The 23,685-nt window shown below is 36.8% G+C and overlaps 2 protein-coding genes across 3 annotated transcripts; one reads left to right on the top strand and one right to left on the bottom strand.

Annotated features, from left to right (window-relative positions):
* Positions 1-45: 45 nt before the first annotated feature.
* Positions 46-1,175, bottom strand: LOC129741373 (uncharacterized). Its single transcript, XM_055733098.1, has one exon. The coding sequence runs from the start codon at positions 1,173-1,175 to the stop codon at positions 651-653; it is 525 nt and encodes a 174-aa protein (XP_055589073.1). The 3' UTR covers positions 46-650.
* Positions 1,176-6,948: 5,773 nt separating this feature from the next.
* LOC129746861 (centrosomal protein of 104 kDa) lies at positions 6,949-21,527 on the top strand. 2 transcript variants are annotated; one of them, XM_055740767.1, is made up of 11 exons: positions 6,949-7,790; positions 7,884-8,051; positions 8,288-8,737; positions 8,793-9,423; positions 9,497-9,862; positions 9,926-10,409; positions 10,472-10,624; positions 10,688-10,971; positions 11,059-11,201; positions 20,441-20,542; positions 20,606-21,527. In XM_055740767.1, the coding sequence occupies exons 1-11, from the start codon at positions 7,751-7,753 to the stop codon at positions 20,737-20,739; spliced, it is 2,955 nt and encodes a 984-aa protein (XP_055596742.1). In that variant the 5' UTR covers positions 6,949-7,750; the 3' UTR covers positions 20,740-21,527. The 2 variants fall into 2 exon arrangements, with proteins under 2 accessions (XP_055596742.1, XP_055596741.1); XM_055740766.1 differs by having other exon boundaries at positions 8,793-9,420; positions 10,472-10,971.
* Positions 21,528-23,685: the final 2,158 nt, after the last annotated feature.

Below are 23,685 nucleotides of genomic sequence, written 5' to 3'. Positions count from 1 at the left end.
AGTTGTATTTTTTTCAAATACCAAAAACATTATTATCAAGTTTGTAACAAGTACTTTATTTGGCTTCTTATCCTATGAGTGTAACTACTAAACGTAATACAGAACTGTTCAAATTTAATATTTTCAAAACAGAAATTAGACTTTTACATATTTCTGAAACACAACTTTTTTTTTAGATTAATTAGGTAATAGGTCCCTTTGTTCTCGCACTGAAATCTCTTACTACTCTCCAGCTATTCTGTTATTTTTCTCGTTACTTGATACGTTTATTCATGTTGTTCTTGGAATCTCTCTGCACCTTATAAACTCTACAAACTTTACATGATCTACACGTATTCTACAAATTCAACATAAAATTAAATGTCTCAAATTTGGGGGGATCTCTGGTTTTCTCTAACAATCAATGTTTTCTATCAACATATTAAATCTATGAATAGTTCTTTGGTATCTCTATGATACGAGAACACTCAAGAAACAATTTTTTTGACAATTGAGAACAGAACAAATTTTTACACATTTTTGTCAGGCAAAATTGGTAGAATTTTACAATTGGTCGAACCCGTCGAAAGGTTCCCAAAAAACACGTTACGTTACTTCAAAAATTTTGTACAAAAATCAATAAATTAACGATTCCAAACTCCCCCACCCGGTTAGGTCCTTCTCGGGCGAAACAGCTTCTTTTTGACGATGTACGTTTGCAATGGGTCCGGTTCGTCCTCGGCTTTCCGTTTCCGGTCATTGGAGTTAGTGTTGTTTGCCGCTTGTTCGTCAACCTGCCTCCTCCGCGATGATTTCTCTTCTCCGCCGCTGTTGTTGTCATCCGAAAGCCCTAGCCCTTTCTCCAGATCCGGGTTCAGCTTCACCGATCCCGACAGAATGGACTGTTTGGCGCTGGTCTTGATCACCAAGCGGTCCCGAAGGGCTTTTTCCATGGTCGGTTTCAGTATTTCGGTCATCTCCTTCTTCATTACCCGATGGTTGGCTCTGAGGTACTTTTTTGATCTGTACAATCGAGAGCCGCCGTTTTCTTTGGGGGGAGATTTTCGGATCGCCTCGATCAACAGCTTCAGGAACCGCCTGATGCTACCGGCTGGTGGTTGTCTGCTGCTGCTGTTGCTGGGAGTTTGAACGATCCAGCGTGGTCTCGTCGTCGGAGCTCGAGAATAGACCGTCATATTTGGAGTGTTCGGTTTCTGATGACTTAGAAAGAATCTAGAAATCAAATAGGAATGTAAGTTTGTGATTTATAGGTAAAGTAGAATAATTGACTTCTTAGAAAAGAGATTGGCCATGAGTTGAACGAATCTAGTTAAAAATTAAAAGCTACTGTATAACTTTTTTGAAAAGTTGCAATTCATTGCTACAAAAAACTTGAAATTTATCATTTGAAACATTTAAAACTCTGTCATTAAAAACAATTGCAAATAGCTGTCACATAGCTTCGATTTTATCTCTACTGCGATACTTTATTTAAGTTCCTATTTTGTGATTACCATTTGTCAGTTATTTGTTTATCTAAAATTTGAACAATGTTTAAAAAGATTCCATTAAAAACCGTCGTTTAATAAAATTCGAGAAAAAAAAATGTAATTTTAACGATACATTTTTTTTTCGAATATTGTTTAACGTTCTTAAATCTTTGCAAATTAGATTATTCAAACTCAGCTACTGTGAAAACCATTTGAAATTTTTAAAACAAATGAAGTGAGAAATGTTAAGCATAGATTCGAACTTAGTTTCGGCTACTCATTTCATTTTAACCGAAATCGTTCATATTTGATACACGTTGATCCGGCAAAAAACTAAACATAAAAATCCGTTTTAGCAAAAGTTTGTTTAAGGGGCGTGGGGTGGTGAGTTCGAATCTTCTGTGAAAGGGGGTGGTGGGTGATTAAAAATGATGTTTGAAAACCACTGGGAACCTGAAACAGACCTCTGCTTATGAAAATGTATGCAAGAGATCCAGTTGAGCACACTTTAACAATATTAATGAGCCAATACTTTCCAATATTGTGACTTAATAATAATTTAGTAAGTAAACGATGGGTTGCTATCTCACTGCTATAGGAAAAAAATATTGAACCGAGGAAAACCCAAGCTTAGGGGAAAAAATATTCAAGATGGCTTCCAGTTCGAAGTAAATTCTAGAGAATTCAAAATTGTTCGGCGTTAAAAGTAAAAAATTAGAATCATTCAGTTTAAAAATAACAGCTTAATCTGTCCCCTATATTTAAATCATAGAAAAACTAATTTAACAGCTATACTTACAAGAATAAAAGGATTATTTTTAACACAAAGTTTTTCACAACGATCGCACTCGAACGAAACTCAATCCGAAATTGATGATCGATCGTTTCATTTTGCGGTTGATCGTTTTTGCCGGATCGATCGTTTTCGGTTCGTAATTCGGAATTCGGAAGCTTGATGAGTTCTCTAAGAGCAACTGCACCGCGGTGAGTGCCTAAGAAATAAGATAATATTGTTTCGATGAATTCACAATTTTGATAAAATCAAGTGACAGAAAATCAAACATGAATAATATTGTTAGTAATATTTAGAAGAAATATAATTGCTATTAGTAAATTCAGAAAAGAAAAGTCTAAAGTAAACAAGATAATAACAAAGCCATGTTCACGACAAAAACTGGCAAAAAAAAATTAAATTACAAAAATGGCAAAAATTATATGGTAACGAAATTGAAAAAAAAAACTTACAAATGCCAAAATAAACAAAAATTGATAAAAATAATAAAAATTATCCAATGACAAAAATAATACAAAAATTACCTGAGTGACAAATATTACAAAAATTACAAAAATAACAAAATATTCAAAAACGAGAAGCCATGGCAAAAATGATAAAATTGGCAAAATAGACTAAATTGACGAAAATGACAAAATTGACAAAACTCATTAAAATGACAAAACGACATAATTGACAGAAATGAAAAAAAAAAATAATCAAAAAATGACATAAATGACAAAATTGACAAAAATTGCAAAAATAACCAAAATGTTAAAAATTACAAAAATTACTTAATGATAAAAATAACACAAATGACTTAAATGAAAAAAATCATCAAAGAGTACAAAAATGAGAAAAAAATAATAAATGACACAAATGACTTAGGTGAAAAAAAAATGTTAAAAAAACAAAAATGACAAAAATAACAAAAATGACAAAAAATTGACAAAACTGAACTGAAAAAAATGACAAAAAAGATAAACATGACAAAATTGACAAAAATGCAAAATTGACCAAATTAATCAGTTTGGTGACAAAATGACAGCATTGACAAAAATTAAAAAATTGTCAAAAATTACAAAAATGACAAAAATGACAAAAATGACAAAAATGACAAAAATGACAAAAATGACAAAAATGACAAAAATGACAAAAATGACAAAAATGACAAAAATGACAAAAATGACAAAAATGACAAAAATGACAAAAATGACAAAAATGACAAAAATGACAAAAATGACAAAAATGACAAAAATGACAAAAATGACAAAAATGACAAAAATGACAAAAATGACAAAAATGACAAAAATGACAAAATGACAAAATGACAAAAATGACAAAAATGACAAAAATGACAAAAATGACAAAAATGACAAAAATGACAAAAATGACAAAATGACAAAAATGACAAAAATGACAAAAATGACAAAAATGACAAAAATGACAAAAATGACAAAAATGACAAAAATGACAAAAATGACAAAAATGACAAAAATGACAAAAATGACAAAAATGACAAAAATAACAAAAATAACAAAAATGACAAAAATGACAAAAATGACAAAAATGACAAAAAATGACAAAAATGACAAAAATGACAAAAATGACAAAAATGACAAAAATGACAAAAATGACAAAAATGACAAAAAATGACAAAAATGGAAAAAATGACAAAAATGAAAAAATGACAAAAATGACAAAAATGACAAAAATGACAAAAATGACAAAATGACAAAAATGACAAAAATGACAAAAATGACAAAAATGACAAAAAATGACAAAAATGACAAAAATGACAAAAATGACAAAAATGACAAAAATGACAAAAATGACAAAAATGACAAAAATGACAAAAATGACAAAAATGACAAAAATGACAAAAATGACAAAAATGACAAAAATGACAAAAATGACAAAAATGACAAAAATGACAAAAATGACAAAAATGACAAAAATGACAAAAATGACAAAAATGACAAAAATGACAAAAATGACAAAAATGACAAAAATGACAAAAATGACAAAAATGACAAAAATGACAAAAATGACAAAAATGACAAAAATGACAAAAATGACAAAAATGACAAAAATGACAAAAATGACAAAAATGACAAAAATGACAAAAATGACAAAAATGACAAAAATGACAAAAATGACAAAAATGACAAAAATGACAAAAATGACAAAAATGACAAAAATGACAAAAATGACAAAAATGACAAAAACGACAAAAATGACAAAAAAGACAAAAATGACAAAAATGACAAAAAATGACAAAAATGACAAAAATTACAAAAAATGACAAAAATGACAAAAATGACAAAAATGACAAAAAATGACAAAAATGACAAAAATGACAAAAATGACAAAAATGACAAAAATACCAAAAATGACAAAAATGACAAAAATGACAAAAATGACAAAAATGACAAAATGACAAAAATGACAAAAATGACAAAAATGACAAAAATGACAAAAATGACAAAAATGACAAAAATGACAAAAATGACAAAATGACAAAAATGACAAAAATTACAAAAATTACAAAAATGACAAAAAAGAAAAACGACAAAAATGACAAAAATGACAAAAATGACAAAAATGACAAAAATGACAAAAATGACAAAAATGACAAAAATGACAAAAATGACAAAAATGACAAAAATGACAAAAATGACAAAAATGACAAAAATGACAAAAATGACAAAATGACAAAAATGACAAAAATGACAAAAATGACAAAAATGACAAAAATGACAAAAATGACAAAAATGACAATAAACACAAAAATTGCAAAGATTACAAAAATGACAAAATGAAAAAGAAGACAAAAATGCGAAAATATTCTATAATTATAAAATGACATAAATAAAAGATAAAATTACAAAAATATCAAAAATAACATAAATAAGGGGGCATCCATAAATTACGTAACGCTCCTAGGGGGGGGGGGGGGGGGGGAGGGAGTAAGCTCTAGCGTTACGAATTGTGACATAAGGGAGAGGGGAGGTAAGCTCATCGTTACGTAACGATTTTTTCCTAAAAAATTTCAGTATAATCGCAGCTTTTTTAATATCATGCTATTTTATCTGATTGATAAGCAAACCAAAATCAGCTTAAAATTTATAAGCTTTAACAAAATTGAAACTGGTTTATAACCATTCCTATTTAAAGATTCTAAGATAGACTAAACGTGTATTGGATATCCGTGAAATAACCGTTGGAAAACCGAATATTAGATACATTTACCCCCAAGAACTCAATCCAATCTTTAGACGGAAATTTACTATTTTTTCTCAATTGATTTTGATTATTCCGATCAGCTATTTTGATTATTCCGACGAGTATAACTGTATATTTTGCTGTATATTTTGCATAACAAGTTATGCTGCTTGAACAAAATAAAGTAAACAAGGTAGATCACCAGTTAACAAGCACAGAGCAACTCGTTATAAGATATTTAATTTATTTTATCAGAGAGTTATCATCAATAAGTACTAAGAAGCGATTTGGATGGATAATAATTCTGTTTTAAAGATCGTTAAAAAAAATTATGTTATTTTTTTTACCTTCGAAAATCAGTGTTTAAAATCATGAGATGAAGGGAAGGGGGGGGGGGGTAATTGTCAGCGTTACGTAATTTTCATAGGGGGGTATGTCGAAGCGTTACGATTTGTGTGACATACGGGGGGGGAGGGGGTCAAAAAAGTGCATTTTTTGCGTTACGTAATTTATGGATGCCGCCTAACAAAAACGCACAAATGACAAAAATAACAAAAATTTCAAGAATGATAAAAAAATACAAAAATTGCGAGATTTGGGACAATCACAAAATTGCAAAAATGACAAAATGACAAAAATGACTTAATTTACGAATTGAAAAAAAATTAAAAAAAATGACAAAAAAAACGAAAATTACATAACAAATATTAACAAAATTGAAAAAAGGACAATAATGACAAAAATTACAAAAATAACAAAAGTGACACAAAAAGACAAAAATAAATGACAAACATGCCAAAAATTACAAAGAATACCAGATTGACAAAAATGAAAAAAAAAACAAAAATTACACAAATGACAATCATGACAAAATTTTAAAATTCATAAAAATGACAAAGCTTTAAAAAATGACAAAATTGACAAAGTAGATAAAAAGTAGGTGAACATAATTAAAATTTAAAAATGACAAAAATGACAAAATAAAATATGAAAAAATACAATAATGACAGAAATATCAAAAATGGACGGGAATGACAGAAGTACGTAAAAATATTAAAAAAATTGACAAATAAAATCGATAAAAATTCAAATTCGAAAATCGATATTTAGAGCTCAGAATTCAAAAACTATAAAAAAAAAACAGAATTCTGAGTTCATAAAAATTGGTCGGGCACAATTGGTTATAATCCATAAATGTCGTCACGCTTTTTGAAGTCTTTTGTAATTGAATAAATTGCTCACCAGTTGAATGCATTCATCCGCAACCATTTGATCAAAATGAACCCTGTCGTCCAAGCAACGGGAAATTCCGCCAAAAAACGAGTTCATCGCAGGCCATGTGGGTGCACGCTTTCCCCGAGATGAATGTAAACAATCCTGGCATGAACCTAATTTCGGCCTGGAGTATACCTTCAAGGCGCACGCGCCTCAACCAGTGAACCCCTTTTTTCGTTTTCTGTCATATTTTAGGATTCACAATTGATTAGACAGGGACTCTGTCATATTGCAATCGGAACCCTCGATGCGACTGAAAAATTGTCAGTCCTCAGGTGAAAAATTTAGTTTAAATAGTTAATTTTGGAACAGTTTTTATAAAGTGAATGTGTATTTTGAGGGTAATCTAATCGGGAAGTTGCGGTGAATAGTTTTCAAATCTAGGCATAAGCTGCGATTGCTATTTTTTCGGTGAAGTTGATTTCCGCATATGCAAATTAAGGAAAAGTTAAGATATTGCCACTTCCAAACTATACTTTATGTACAACAATTCGATAAGTCTGAGCGAATCAAAGCGTTGTGCTGCATTCGATTGTCAATTTGGCCTAGTAAATTGTTACTAAACTAACTCCGGGAAGCTCGAAAAATGTGATAAATTGCCATTATATCATCGTTTAGGGATAAACTTTTTCGCATAGGAAAAATTGGTTCTTTCTTCTCTTGCGTATTCTTCTTCGCCTTGAGTTGGTGCTGCATATCTCCCGGGCGCAAGTTGATGTATGGCTAACTAAGCGATATGGCGACGACATTCAGACAGCAGCACGGAGGAACGAAAGCAATCGATGGGAAGACTAAATAATCAAACCGATAAGTCTACTATACCTATAATGCACAATCATTGTTCGGTCGCTCTTCCGGAAAAAGAAAGATCGTAAAAAAGATAAGCAGCGCCCGAAAGAAAATCGGTGGGAGTTTGAGACTAACTTGAGGCGCCTTTTCCTCGGTTCCTAATCAGTGGGGATAGTGATAATTAATCAGTGATTCGTCGTTGGGACACGGCTGCTAAAACATGGCAAAAAAGATTCCCTTCAAGGTGGTGTTCGCCTCAGGTGAGCTTCGTTAAATATTGAAATCAATTGAATACAGTTTTTTTTTTGGAGGAATGCACACTTTTGTAATCAATGAAATACTACCATTTTCAGATGAGGATTCTGACTATCCGGCGAGCGAGTTGAACAGCCACAGTCCCACGGTTCATGGATGGCGATCGAATCCGGCTAGTCCGGTGACCCCGAAGGAAATAGTTTTGAGATTTTTCAATCCCGCTAGAATCGTCCGCATCCAGGTTCTAGCTCATCAGCATTTCATACGTGAGTAGCACTACACTCGAGGATTTTTTTTGCAAGATGAATACTGCATGAATGGGATTCATTTTGCTGGTTGCTTAGATGGATTGTGCGCTGTGGGTTTCCACAATTTGTGGTTCATTCATGAACACATGCACCCGGAATACGATTTTTGTTTTTGTTTTGACCAGACTATTTACTAGAACAACACGTGGCAATCTCAACTTAACTACAGCTGTCTATGTATGCATTTATTTCAGCCGAGCGTATTGAACTTTGGATACACTATTCGAGCAAGAGCGCACCGAGCACTCCGTCCAGTCAGAGCTTCGAATACATGGGATTTGTGGCGTTGTCTGATAATTCCAACACCAACTACACATCGCGAGAGTTGCAAAGTGTGACCGTGTCCCCGAAGGTCGGTTCACACCTTAAACTGCGACTTGGTCCACCGCACGTCAACGAATTCAACTCAGACAACCAAGTTGCACTGCTAGCAATCAACATCTTAGGCGAGGAGCTAAGCTCGGAAGATCTTGCCTCGATTCAATCTAATGCCTCGTTGTTGAACGCATCTCCAGCGAATCTTGAGACTTTGAACAGCTCGCTTTCGTCGGTGTGCGACGATCTTTCCTACTCCATGTATGTCGAGGAAAGTATCTGCGATGTTGTTCGTTTGATGGAGACGTTGAAAGTACAAGCTGTTCAAGGTACGGTTCGACAATTCGGCTATCGAAAAATCCTAATCGAATTAAATTTTTTCAGACGAACGCTTCGAATACGCTAGAAAGCTGAAATTGTGCATGAGCGCGTTACGGAATGCCGGGGAACGGCTTGGACGATACGCTCTAGCAAAACGCCAAGCCGTTCAACAGGAAGACTTCAGCACGGCACGACTCCGCAAAGAGCAGATTGAAATGTACCGAAAGGCGGTGTTCGATCAACTCAAGGTCAACACGCTACTCCAGAGTGACAAAAGTATCGCGTGCAACGATTCCTTCTCGGAGTTGTACGCATCCAAACCTATGTTGCCTTCACCGCCTAGTCTGCAGGATGTGGCTAGTGCTTTGTCGGAGAATTCGCTTCCTGCTGCGGTAGAAATTACTACCCGGCACCAAATTCTCCAGGACACGACTGACTCAATGACCACCACCAATTCGACCACTTCTGCCTCGAGTAGTGGCGTGACGCAAAAATCACAGGAAGTTACACCCAGCAAGGCTCCGTACAGCCTATCTCGACCTGAGGACATTCCAAACTCGCCCATGTTAAGCCACAAGGGACGAAGTCCGATGCGATCGCCCACCAGTACCGGATCATTGCGGAGACGTAACAAAAGTGCACCCCGCAACAGCTACGAAGACTACGACGAGCGAGCAATCTCCACCATAAGGCAGTAATTCTCGATCTTGGCAGTAGTGTAGTCGATTAACAGCTATTTTATTTCTTTTGCATTCTCTGAATTACAGTTCGCATACCAATGATTTCCTGAGAGAGTGTCAAGGGACGGCTATGATCGAGAGCGAGACTGGCAAAACGCGGTGCAAACTCAACGATAGAGAACGAAGGCAAGCCGCTCTCCCAATTCTCGTTTTCGGCATGGAGCTGGTTGAACTGATCTACTCACGGCAGTTCACTGACCGCGAGGAAGGATTGGTAAGGCTTCGAGGTATACTGAAACGTGATAGCGAAGACGATCAATCAGCGGGACCCAACAAGATCTGTCGAAGCGCTACGCTTCTGCTACATCGCGGAGTCCGTGATGCAGTTTTCTCTGGGTTCAGTCAAGCAACCGAAACTGTCCGAACGCTGTTCATGGACTTTGTGCCAAACCGGTGAGTCCCTAAAAAACCTCTCAAAATCAACAACCAACTAAAAAATTTTTTCCCAATAAATAGAGTCGCACCTAGTGAAGTGGCCCGATCGGTGGATCGTCTGCTCCCAGAGCTTCTGTCCAAGAGCGGTGATCCTTCGGCCAGGGTTCACACTCTGGCCCAGCATACCATTCTCAGCATAGCAGCGTGTCCCGAAGTTCGTGATCAGCACTTGATAGCACCGGCCCTCTCGAGACCCGTGGGCAGTGGAACCCATCCGAGGCTGGCATTGAGCAGAATGCAGATGCTGGAACAACTGGTCCTCAGTCAAGGTATATCCAACGATAAGCAAAGCGGACTCGCGTGTCGGACTCTTTCCGAGGCCGGTTGTTCCGGGATTCATCACCCGGCAGAATCAGTACGGAAGGTGGCCGAACGCGTACTGCTACTGGTTTATAAGGTAAACCCTAGATTAGTGAGAAAGCAGCTGCCTCCCGATGATGATGTTACCAGGAGGAATCTGCTTTATCGCCAGTTGTTTACTGAGTTTGATAAGATCGATCTACAGGTGAGTGCACACTTTTTTTTATTACCATCACCAGATGCATTCTTAAGCTTAACTCTTTTTAGCGAAAGAAGGACATGTTAGAAAACAAGCAATATAATGGACCGAACCCTTACGCGGGTATCTGTTCACCGCCGATGTCGAGCAGCTCGAAGAATTCGCCTCCGGTTGAGATGCGAAACCGAGCGTACACGGGAGGATCGAGCAGTCGAACCATCGTCAGTTTTTCCGACGACACAAATGCTAAAATCCAGTCAAATTTCAGTTCATTGAAATTGCAGGATTCCAACTCGAGTCCGGTGCGAAGACCAGATTCGGCAGGAATAATCAAGAGCAAGAGTGGCCATGCGATCGGGCACCACCACCACCATTGGCCCACCGCCAGCGAGTTCGAGTCGGACAGCAATGGGAAGGACTTTGCGAGTGTGGTCCAGCAGAAGCTTAGCCAGCCGAAGACGCTCATCTACGACAGTACGATTGGCTTTTTGGGTTCCGCCGAAAATGGGGCGGCCGGTTCGAGGAAGAGCTCCAACTCGGATTCGTTCGAGGCCATGGAAAACGAAATGTAGGATTCCTAAACCTTTAGATGCAGTCTTGGGTGATCAGGACGTCTAAAGTTCTCTCTTCTATATGTGTTGTTACCAAATTTTAGTCGCTGCCCGTTCTGTGATTGGATCTGCCACGGAGACCCGACCCAGCTGGATAAGCACTACTGGAAGGCGTGTCCGGTGCTGACGAAATGTCCCCAGTGCAGCCAGATTTTGGAGGTGGCCGCACTAACCCCTCACCTGATAAGTAAGTATTGCTTCACCGGCGAGTGTTTGAAACGATGGAACGATAGCTTAGCGATCTTTTCGATTTGTCTTTGGTAAATGGACCTTGAAGAGTTTGTATCTTAAAATTTAAGTCTGTTTCACAAAAAATCTGGTCGTATAAAATAGGTCATTTCTCCGTAAAGAAATAACGTACAACAAAAGTAAAAATGTCATTTTGTAGGGTTTTTATTGCACTTTAGGGAAAAAAAAATACATAAAAATCATTCGTCAGCTTTTCGGATGAATTTTCGAACTTTTTTTGTGATACCACCCATCATTTTCTGCACAGTACTGCTGGTAACCTCATTCGCCATCTTGTTCCACCACTTTTCCATTTGAGCAGGTTTTTTCATGGTTCTGCCACATTTCTTCAGTTTGCCCTTAACTATTGCCCAATATTTCTCGATGGGACGAAAATCCGGACAGTTTGGGGATTGATACTTTTTTCAACAAAATCGATCTTGTTCTCCTTATACCACTTAACCGGCTGTAGTGGCAGGTTTCCAGGTCCGGCCAGAACTTCGCCGGACCTTTGTGGGACCGAATGAATGGCAAAACCCTCTTCTGGAGACATTCTTCTTTGTAAACATTTCCATTCATGGTGTCCCCAGTGATGAAAATCTTAGACTTCTTCCCACAACTACAGATCCCTTGCCAAATCATCAACTTACGAGCAAATTTATCTGCGAAAACGAACTTGAATCTACTCGCAACATTCCCTTTACACTTCGCAAGGTAAAATTTGTTACCGGGTATTTGTCCAAAATCCCGTTTGACGTAAGTTTGGTCGTCCATCAAAATGTCAACACTTTCTCGTACAACTTCCTTGCCCTGGTTTTGGCAACCAGGTTTTGTTTCAGCGTCCTGTTGGGATGTTTGCTTGCATGATACGACCGCAAGCCTTCTCGCAAACAAATTCGTCGAGCTGTACTGTGGTTCGTCTTCAACTTTTTCGCCTAATCACGCAAGAAGATTTAAGGATTATTGTGAACTGATCGAATTACCTTTGCTCGCAGCTTCCGGTCATACGTTCCACTTCTACGCCTGGTTTGTTTTGCTCGATCCACCGTAAGGGTCTCCCGGTAACGTTGCAGCACCGAATTTACAGTCGATTTAGGATATTTCAGGAATTTCGCGATCTTTACCCCTGACCACGTCGGTTTCTCTACGTGAGTGTGCAGAATTTTTTCTCCCCTTTCGCGTTCCATCGTCGATAACTTTTGACTGACTGCTTCAATCTTGTTGAAATGTTCACCACTAAGTAAACAAACCATCCGGATCAAAACACTGTCAATAGATTCGCGATGTAACAACTAGGGGCGCTGCAGTAAATGAAAAGATGCGACTAGATTTTATGTGAAACAGACTTTAACGAAAACTACTTATAGGCTATAAGTTATAGCTATTTTAAAACTACCTTCACACATGTTAAAATCGAACAGATGGTATACTGAATTGAAACGTTCACAACATTTATTCAACGGGTGATTTCGGCAATAGGGGGTGATTTCGGTGATAGGGGATCTGGAGAAACTGGCTTTGTCGAAGTGTTCGGGTCGAGACGTATATACATGTTGACAGGTTGGAGAATATATAATGAATCAATTCGGCAGGTTAGGGTATCGAAAATCAAAGTTTGCTGCAACTCGGCTCGACGCTTTTCGAGTGTCGCTAAATGGATCAGGCTGCATCTTTGTTCATACGGTGATAGTCGATATGGATCATTTCAGGGAAGCTTTTTTTTTTTTCTTTTTTGGTAGGAGTTTAACCCGTTAGAGTCATTCTTCCTCGAATTCCAGGGAAGCTGTAGTGAAGCGTATCTAACGAAACATCTCTGAACTCGTTCGAGGCGGTGAGATTGGGTGTTCTGAGAAAGAGCTCAAACCTGCACGGTGTACTCCATGATGCTACGTCTGAAGAGCAGTAGATGCCTTTAAGGGCATCAATATCTTCGAAATCAGCAGTTTTTCGGCGCAAAAATCCAAGAGCTGCGAAACCTTTTGCAGCAGTAAGCGCAATGTGCTCAGAAAATCAGAACACCTAAATCAACACCAGACTTCACGTTCTCCAAGCTCACTCCAGAAAGTTGATAATTGTAATGAACAATATTACATGAACGTGAGAAATTGAACACTTTATATTTTTTGCGTTCGCCTTCATTCCGTTTAAGTGACGCCAGTCCTCTAGTTTGGCAATGTCGGTTCGTAAGGCGAGGCAATCAAATTCGCTAAGCACTTTTCCAAAGAGTTTTATATCGTGGGCATACATGAGCGTGCCACATTGAAGCGTTGCACACAAGTCATATTCAAAAATGATAAATAATAGCGGTCCGAGGTGTCTACCTTGCGGTACTCCGGATGACATCACAAATTTCTTCGAGCGTGTTTTTTTATTTCCGTGTACGCCTGACGGTAAGCAAGGTATGACGCAATCCACTTCGCGAAGTCGATGTAAACAGAATCTACTTGGCATCCTTTCTCCAGATTGTCTTTTTTTTACAAGATGGAAATTTGACTTCAAACCATAACAGCCGGGTGTTTGCTGCTGTGAGTGGTTTCGTCCCACTAAAACCACCTTAGGCTTCGTGTGCCAGATGTGCCCCTTGGTTTCACCCTATGATACTACATCAAGGGGTAGGCTGTGCTCATGCACTTATACATCTCACCCTTTTCCTTTTCCTCTTTCTCAATTTTGGTCTTTCTCCTTGATCTTCGTTCTGGTTTATCCTCTTTCTCCTTTTTCAACCTTCTTCTTTTCCTCTATCGCTTCATACTGGTACGGAAGACCCCGAGGCGTGTGCCGGTGAGGTAACGCTTTCATAGTAACTCACGCCCGTCAGAGCATCCACTACTCCGGGGACCTCGAAACGTGTGCCGGTTAGGTAACGCTTTCAAAGTAACTCGCGCCACAGCAACCACTCCCACAGGATTTCTTACCACCAAGGCATGGCCGATTGAGAGACTACCAAGCTAGAATCCCGTCACAACCTCTCCGAATGGTATCTCCGCTTCCTTTTGCTGCAGGAAAGATCGTAGCTGAGTACGTGAGACCTTTTAAGTCCCACCACACGCACACGTATGAGTCCAGATTAAGGTTATACCGCGCCCTAAGATCGCGTTGCTTTTGAATTGAAGTGTCATACGAGGTTCAAGACCTTGTCAAATTCTTGTCAAAGCTTGTCAAATTCGGTTGACTATCTCGCTCTCTCCGTTCATCATCTGTCCTGATTCTTATCAGATCGCGCATGATTTGCGAGATTTCGTCGACTATAGCACGCCACGACTGTTCGTCGCGACACATTTCACTCATAATGTTTTCAGCGTTCAAATTTTGAAGTTGTTGACGCCTAGAAATGAGCCTGGGACAGACAAAGATAGCATGTTCTGCCGATTCCTCCGTATCTACGCATTCCGAGCAATAAGGCGAGCTGATAAGCTTAAACCGATGAAGGTATTGCCTAAAGCACCCATGACCCGAAAGGAACTGCGTCAAGTAGAAGTTGACCTCTCCATACTTCCGATTTACCCAGTCTGAAAGTTGCGGGATTACCCTATGCGTCCATCTTGCGTTATTCGATGCGTCCCATTACTCCTGCCACTTGAGCATTGGCGCTGCTCGTTGAATTTTACGCTCTCCTCTAACAGCTCTTGCTTTGTAACACTCCATAAAGCATGGATCACTACAAATCTGGACGCATTAAAACGGGTCTATCTCGGAGCTATGTAAATGAAATAAAAATGTTTTGTACTTGAAATGTAGGGTTTTTATTGCACTTCAAAGGAAAAATAATAAAAAAATTATTCCGATGTTGTTTTGATGAATTTTCGAACTTTTGGTTGAGTATCACTCATTATAGTTTGAACACCCTATTCGCTGACCTCAGCGGCCATTTTGTTCCACAATCTCTTCATCTCTGTTGCTTCCCGAGTCGTCCTACCATTCTTCTTCATCTTCTGCTTGACAATTGCCCAAAATTTTTCGATAGGGCGGAATTGAGGGCAGTTGGGTGGGTTGATGTCCTTTCCGACAAAATCCACCCGTTGGCCCAATACCACTGTAGAACCTTCAAGCTGTAGTGGCAGCTTGCCAAATCTGGCGAAAACTTAACTAGTCCTTTGTGAGATCTAATGTACGAAAAAAAAAGTTTTTCAGGCATTCCTCCTTGTAAATTTCGGAGTCCATGGTCTTGTTTTTCACAAAAACCGGAATTTTTCGTCCGTAGCTGCAAATACCTTGCCAGATCAAACACTTTCTTGCACACTTATCAGCAAAAACGAATTTGAAGTTGCCGGGGACATCACCATGACCAGTGCAGTGCACCACTGCAAGGGCTTTACATAATTTTTGGCCAGAAAGCTGCCAAAAATCCATCATCACGTACGTTTCGTCATCCATGAGGATGCATCCGTCGATCTTCGTTGGAATCTTCTTGTATAACTTGCGGGCACGTCCTTTGGCTACTAAATTCTGCTTCAATGTCCGGTTTGGTTGCTTACTGGTCCGATAGGATCGTATTCCTTCGCGTAGACGAATTCTGCTGACGGTGCACCGGTCGGCGTTGAATTTCTTGGCAATGTCATAGTCCGACTACCCTGTGTTCTCCTTGATCGTTCTCAACACCTTCAAATGCAGTTTCTGATTCTTAGGTCCACTATAACGCTTGGTATGAACCTGCCGATTCATAGTACGCATTTCACGGAAACGTTTGAGAACGCTGCACACGGTTGATTTGACCATTTTTAACGATTTCGCGATTTTTGAACCCGACCACGTCGGGTTTTTGACGTGGGTGTTCAAAATTTATTTTCATCTCGCGGCTTCCATCACGTGTAACTTTTTTGAAACAAAACGAATCGTAATGAAATTTTCAGCACTGGTAGAAGAAACATTCCTCTACAAAGTGCTGCCAAAACGTTCCAGATCCGACAACTAGGAGCACTATGGTAAAATAAATAGTGCGTCCAGATTTGTAGTGATCCATGCTTTATTTTCCGCCAGAGTAATGTCGATGGGAATCATGCCCGCGATGACAAAAGCTGCATCTGCTGATATGGTCCTGTACGCACAGGAAACTCGCATGGCTATCAGCCGATGTGTGCTCCGTAATTTGGATCTGTTGCGCTCTACCTCTATCGCGGAGTTCCAGGCCGCTCCTCCGTATCGTAGTCTCGACAGTGCTACGCTCGCAAGGAGACGTCTCTTGCTACTCTTTGGGCCATGGCAGTTCGGCATAATCCAGGCCAATGAATCTATGACTTTCGATGCACTTTCACAACATTATTTGACATGCGCACCAAAACTTAAGCGATGGTCGACCATTACTTCAAGGTATTTCAGCTGCTGTTTCGAAGTGTGTGCACAATGTGCGTTTCCTGATTTGTAAAGCGGAGTGATGGCCGCAATACGCCAGGCACTAGAAAATGTCCTTTTTCTGAGTGAGCGGTTAAACAGGGGACAAATCGGTACAGCTAAAGATGCAGCGCAATTTTTTAATACTGTTGGAGGTATATCGTCTGGTTTAGTACCTTTAGATGGGTCGACTGTCGGTAATCTTTCGAAAACTTCCTGTTCAGTGAAAGCTGCTAGGTAATTGCTATCTGTATCACAGTCGGCGGAACTAAAAACCCTCTGAAAAAAGTCAGCAAACATATTCGTGGATTTCGTCAAGTTACGTGCAGTACGCCATTAAAACTGTTGTCCACAGGAATAGTTGCATGTCTTTTATTGCTCTTGAAGTGATTCCAAAACGATGAAGGATCGCGTTTCAGGTTCTGTTGAAGGCGGCTGATGTGTTGACGATAAAGATTGTCGTTCAGTTCTTCAAAATCTCATTCCAAAGTCCTCAAACGGCGTCTTTGGTCTTCGTTACACCTGCGGGCCTTACGTAGCTGGTCGCGTAATCGTCTGAGATCAGATCTGCGTCAAAGCGAATCATTTCTTGGCTCAATGGTGGGACCTCTTGCTCTCTCCGGGGCAACTAAAACGTTTTTGTTAGTCTTACTCCGCAGAGGAACTCATTTCAACGCGGACTTCGTTAAACTGAAGGAAGGATAGCTAGATACTGTGTAGGTCAGTTGTGTGAGCGATTGCCAACATCACTTTTTTAATAATTCGTGCGCTTCAATGCCCATTCTACCCCTGAAGCATCCCGGCACTTGTATTTAGACCATAGTAACACTCATAACATCTCCATGTAAGAGCATTACCCAAGTAACCACTAAAAACAAGCACCAATTCTGCTCTAACGTCAGCTATAGAGCTTGATTCTGTGCATCATATTAGCTCTGTGAGCCAAGTTTGGCGAAATTATCTTCTGCTTTAGTGCAGAAACTGGTATAACCCTATAAAAGCACTCTACTAGCATTGGTTGGTGATATAGCGTTGGCGAGCAAAATGCTGGGGAAATGCAAATGGCGTTTAAATGAGGTAAAAAATGCGGAAAAAAATTTTTTTTTTCTTGGTTTTTTATGCGGCTTCATACTTTCATGGCTTCTGCTATGATACTAAATTTGTCTTTTGTTTATATTCGCTTATAGAGCTTAACTCTGAGGCTTGGAAGCAGGGTTGCTAAAAATATTCACAGTTTTTACGAAAAAAAAATTCTGACTTTCTGTGATTTAACCCAGAAATTCTGTGATGGGTTTTTGTGATGGAAATAGCATTAATTTCTTAAAAAATTGTTTTTTTTTCATTTTACTTTAGAAAAATTAATTGAAATTTACAATCTTATCATGATTTTTCAAAACAACATAAAAAATCCGAAAAATATCTTGTCAAAATTTTCTTCTAGAAAAATGTGAAAAAAAAATCTATGAAATTTGTGAATATCTCCAAAAGTCTGTGTTCTGTGACACAGATCCTGTATATAAAAAATTTGCTCAAAATTCTGTGATTTCGGCAACTTTGCTTGGAAAGTGAGATCTGAGATTATGGACATGTGCCATGAGACACGAAACCTGAGTACTGAGACCTGAAACATGAGACTTGAGACCTGAAATTTTAAATCTACCGAGCAACCAAAAGTCCCATATCACCTTAAACGCATGCCTCCAAAGTTTGAATATCGCTGAAGGGTTCCAAAGAGAACTGGTAAACAAATTTTTCGAATGCAAGCGTGAAGGTTACAAAATGTTCCTCAAAATTGCCTTTTTTGTGAAATGGCAAACAGATCGGATTCATTAAGTATAAAAGTTACATATTGGGTGATACGGTCAAAATTTGGTCAAGGGAAAACGCGTGTAAATCGGTGAAATCGTTTATTTAAAAAAATCAAATTAAATTTCTTTTTCAAGTTTAATTAGTATAAAATTCAGGAAAAATATTCAGTTACGCTTTCGCTTTTGCAAATCCGAATTGCCGGGCCTTACGCCAGTTTGCCTTGAACTGCTGCTCGTCCTTAGCAGTTTTTTTGGTCTTCTTTAGGTTCCGCTTGACAATAACCCAGTATTTCTCAATTGGACGGAGCTCTGGCGTGTTGGGAGGGTTCTTGTCCTTGGGAACCACCTGCACGTTGTTGGCGGCGTACCACTCCATGGCCTTTTTACCGTAATGGCAAGATGCCAAATCCGGCCAAAACAGTACGGAACAACCGTGTTTCTTCAGGAAAGGCAGCAGACGTTTATTCAAACACTCTTTCACGTAAATTTCTTGGTTGACAGTCCCGGAAGCTATGAAAATGCTGCTTTTAAAGCCACAGGTACAGATGGCTTGCCAAACCAGATATTTCTTCGCGAACTAGGACAGTTTCATGTGCTTGAAAATATCTGCTACCTTTCCCCTTCCTTTTGCCGTATAAAACTCCTGTCCCGGAAGCTGCTCGTAGTCGGCTTTGACGTAGGTTTCGTCGTCCATCACCACGCAGTCAAACTTCGTCAGCATCGTCATGTACAGCCTCCGGCATCACGCTTTGGCCGTCGTATTTTGTTTATCATCGCGATTTGGAGTCACTTCCTTCTTGTAAGTCGATGGTCCGGCTCGTTTTTTGGCTCGATACACGGTTGTAGACGATACACCCAGCTTATTTGCGGCATCTCGGAGAGAGAGGTTAGGGTTTCGCTTGAAACTACCGGCGAAATTCTTTGTCGTCTCAGCGGCTTCCGGTTTTCGATTTCCTGTCTTCCAGATTTCCTGGCTATCGACAAACGTTCTCCAAACACTTTAATTACATTTGTAACGGTCGATTTGGCAACTTTTAGCGATTTTGCCAGCTTTGCGTGCGAGTAGCTCGGCTTTTCGCGATGCGCGAGCAAAATTTTGATACGCTGCTCTTCTTCCTTGGACGGCATTTTGACAACTGAAGAGTGAATTCCAAAATCAAGATAGGAGGAACATTCTACACACACACAAACCTTCAAAATGAGGGGTGTTCAGGTTTTTTAAATGCAAAATTGAAAGAAATACGTCAAGTTGATATTGATCAAATTTTGACCATATCACCCTTTAGAGGGCCTCAAATAGCTTTCTATGGGCTTCTAGTTATGAAATGTTCCTCTAATAGCTGAATCAAAGCAATCGAAGGATTCCTTTTAATTCAACCGCGGTAAATGAAATGTTCAGATATCGGTATTTCGATAGCAACTTACTATCTTCTTCATTGAGCGTTTTCGAAAACGCTCACTGAAGAAGATAGTAAGTTGCTATCGAAATTCCGGTATCTGAACTTTTCATTTACCGTGGTTGGATTAAAAGAAATCTTTCGATTGCTTTGATTCAGTAGAATCATTCAACCAAGCAGGCTCACAACACAATAGAGTCCTCAAATAGCCTTTTTTGTGACATGTCAATCGCATCCATTCAGTATAAAAGTTACAAGTTGGGTACTCTCGAGACTAATGTATAAATATAAAGATACTTGAGAGATCAGTTGTGCTAGTTGTGCTGTTTTAGGGAATTTAACACAGTGGTCATTCTTCTCAAAGTTGTGCTAGCGATTGCTATCGTTGATGTTAAGGGGTGCCAAAAATTTGCAGCCTGGCAGGATCGCCAAATTGGTTTTCCTGTCCACTAGTCTAGGGCATGGAATGATCAATTGTGCTAGCGTTGAACACGTGGATCGGTTTTTGGCAGATGTTTGTAGACAGTATTTGTTTATAATTGCGCCGAAACATGTAGGGTTAGATAGGATTGAACTGATTAAACAAGCTTACATATATGTTGAACAATGACTCTAAGGTTGTCTATCTCTAAAAACTCTTCACTTTATGTTTCATGTACTTTCAGATGAATGCGAAGCCAAAACTAGTTACGTGACGTGTGAACGTTGTACGGAATCGGTACATAAAGATCTGTACGAGTACCATATGATGGAAGATTTCTGCAGAGGTACTTGCAAAACCAATCCTAAACCACTTAATGTTCTAAACAACTGTTTTTTTTATTCTTCAGAATTGACAACGGGAGCTGCCAGATGCCCGCTCTGCCACGACGATGTGCTGTTGCCCCTGGATGGAGGCTGGAAGCGGCACCTGTTGAGTCGAGCAGGATGTTTGGGAAACACTCGAAGGCGGGCCAAAGTTTAAAACATTTTTAAAGCTACCTTTTCAGCATTTTAAGCGGAATTTTTGAACAAAGCTATTGGCAACTCATCTCTCATTGGAGATCCTAAAACAAGCTTTTAAATGGATTTTATTCGCTTATCAAACTACTACACTCAGAGTGAATAGATAGACTTTTTCGAAATTAATTAGAAAAATATGAATCATATGCAAGCACCAATAAAAAAAGTCATTCAAAAGTACACACAAAATTTTACGATTTAATCTTTGTCATCACTTATAGAGACTATGTATACAAACGAACAAAAAAACGAGGCAGTTGATGATCCATGAATATTGAATACAAAACAAAATTATTCTAAGTATTTAAACAAAAACTATTAAAATTTGTGAAACAAAGTAGGAATTTATCGGAAAAGCCCAGCTAGAACCAACAAAAAAAAAAAACAGATAGTGCAATGAACGCAAAATAACGAGTTTAAAGTCAGTCAGTCAGAAGAAAGGTTAATCACTAAGTTAAAGGTAAAGTAAACTTTTCCATTAGTATTACGACGCGTACGATTAAGTAGAATCTTTTGTTGAGACAAAAAAAAAACACTTTTTGGATAGAACAACTTACTCATTTAGGAATTATTATTCTTTATAGTACGTACTAATCCCATTTTGATATAACGACAAAAGTAACGAAAAAGTAATTAAATGTTATTGACTAATCCTTGAAACCAGTCCAGAATCAAAACAACAATAAATGAAACAAAAAAAAAGTATTTCCCGTCCTAACCTGAATGCAAATAAACGTTTTTTCTTCTTTGAGTATTAAGAATAGTGTGATTTTAAATGAATTTTAACCTTTTTACCACAATTTATAATTTTTAAATTGATGACATTTTTCCCTATGGGCATAGGAAGTACGGTTGAGGATTTTGGGTTTTACTGTTTTGAGAGGCGATTAAAAAAAAAATAGTTGTAAAATTTGTTTCGATTTTCGATAACATGACATAAAGTGTTAAAACCCGATAATTCCAAGAGGCGAATGAATTCTAAATTTAAAGTCTCTATTAAAATAAACAAAAAACCCGATAATGTTAAGAAAAAGTTTTCAATGAATTCGAAACCTCAAAATTTTAAAACAAACTCGTGAATTTTTACAATTTAAATTTGTTTTATTGAACTTTTTTTTTTTTAAATTGTGTTTTTGATAATGTTCGTCAAATTCCCAGAAATTCTCAACAAATGAATTCACATTTTTTCACTTTCGAAAAACAAAAAAAAATCTAAATTTGCACAACTTTTCATTAAAACGAAAACTTTTTTTTCCATTCGCAAATTGAACCCGCATTTTTCGAAAAAAATCAATATTTTGAGAATGTCAATAATACAAACCCCGACAAAAACAAAATTTACGGGCGTCTTGCCAAAATTGAACTGAGTTTGTATTATAATATCTTTTAACTCTTAAAATTTCGAAACCTTTTTCAATTGTGGTAATCATTTTTATAATTTTGAGTGTCTTAAGGAATTTCAAGCGTCCTAATCTTAATTTAGATTTTCATTTAAATTTTTTTAGGCATTCAAACGTAAGAATTAAAATTTGCAAATTAATTAAATAATTAAACCAAAAATTCACAATTTGGCAACAAAGTTCACCAGCATGAACTGGCCATACGGAGAAAAAGGAGAAGAAAAATTCATAATAAAATATCTAACAAAATTCAAAATTACAAATTCAAAAAATTTAGAATTTAAAATTCAAAATTTAAAACCAAATTCGAAATTCGAGATTCAAAATTCAAAGTTCTAAATTCTAAATTCTTAATTCTAAATTCTAAATTCCAAATTCTAAATTCCAAATTCTAAATTCTGAATTCTAAATTCTAAATTCTAAATTCTAAATTCTAAATTCTAAATTCTAAATTCTAAATTCTAAATTCTAAATTCTAAATTCTAAATTCTAAATTCTAAATTCTAAATTCTAAATTCTAAATTCTAAATTCTAAATTCTAAATTCTAAATTCTAAATTCTAAATTCTTAATTCTAAATTCTAAATTCTAAATTCTAAATTCTTAATTCTTAATTCTAAATTCTAAATTCTAAATTCTAAATTCTAAATTCTAAATTCTAAATTCTAAATTCTTAATTCTAAATTCTAAATTCTAAATTCTAAATTCTAAATTCTAAATTCTCAATTCTAAATTCTAAATTCTAAATTCTAAATTCTAAATTCTAAATTCTAAATTCTAAATTCTAAATTCTAAATTCTAAATTCTAAATTCTAAATTCTAAATTCTAAATTCTAAATTCTAAACTCTAAATTCTAAATTCTAAATTCTAATTTCTAAATTCTGAATTCTAAATTCTAAATTCTAGATCCTAAATTCTATATTCTAAATTCTAAATTTAAAATTTTAAATTCTAAATTCTTAATTCTAAATTCTAAATTCTAAATTCTAAATTCTAAATTCTAAATTCTTAATTCTGAATTCTTAATTCTAAATTCTTAATCCTAAATTCTAAATTCTAAATTCTTAATACTAAATTCTAAATTCTAAATTCTTAATTCTAAATTTTAAATTCTAAATTCTAAATTCTAAATTCTAAATTCTAAATTCTAAATTCTCGATTCTAAATTCTAAATTCTAAATTCTAAATTCTAAATTCCAAATTCTAAATTCTAAATTCTAAATTCTAAATTCTAAATTCTAAATTCTAAATTCTAAATTCTAAATTCTAAATTCTAAATTCTAAATTCTAAATTCTAAATTCTAAATTGTAAATTCTAAATTCTAAATTCTAAATTCTAAATTCTTAATTCTGAATTCTAAATTCTAAATTCTAAATTCTAAATTCTAAATTTAAAATTTTAAATTCTAAATTCTAAATTCTAAATTCTAAATTCTAAATTTTAAATTCTAAATTCTTAATTCTAAATTCTAAATTCTAAATTCTAAATTCTAAATTCTAAATTCTAA

Source organism: Uranotaenia lowii, chromosome 2 (genome assembly GCF_029784155.1).
Source record: "Uranotaenia lowii strain MFRU-FL chromosome 2, ASM2978415v1, whole genome shotgun sequence".
NCBI classification, from domain to species: Eukaryota; Metazoa; Arthropoda; class Insecta; order Diptera; family Culicidae; genus Uranotaenia; species Uranotaenia lowii.
The sequence above is the reverse complement of the archived record's forward strand: the minus strand, read 5'-3'. Positions and strand labels throughout refer to the sequence as shown.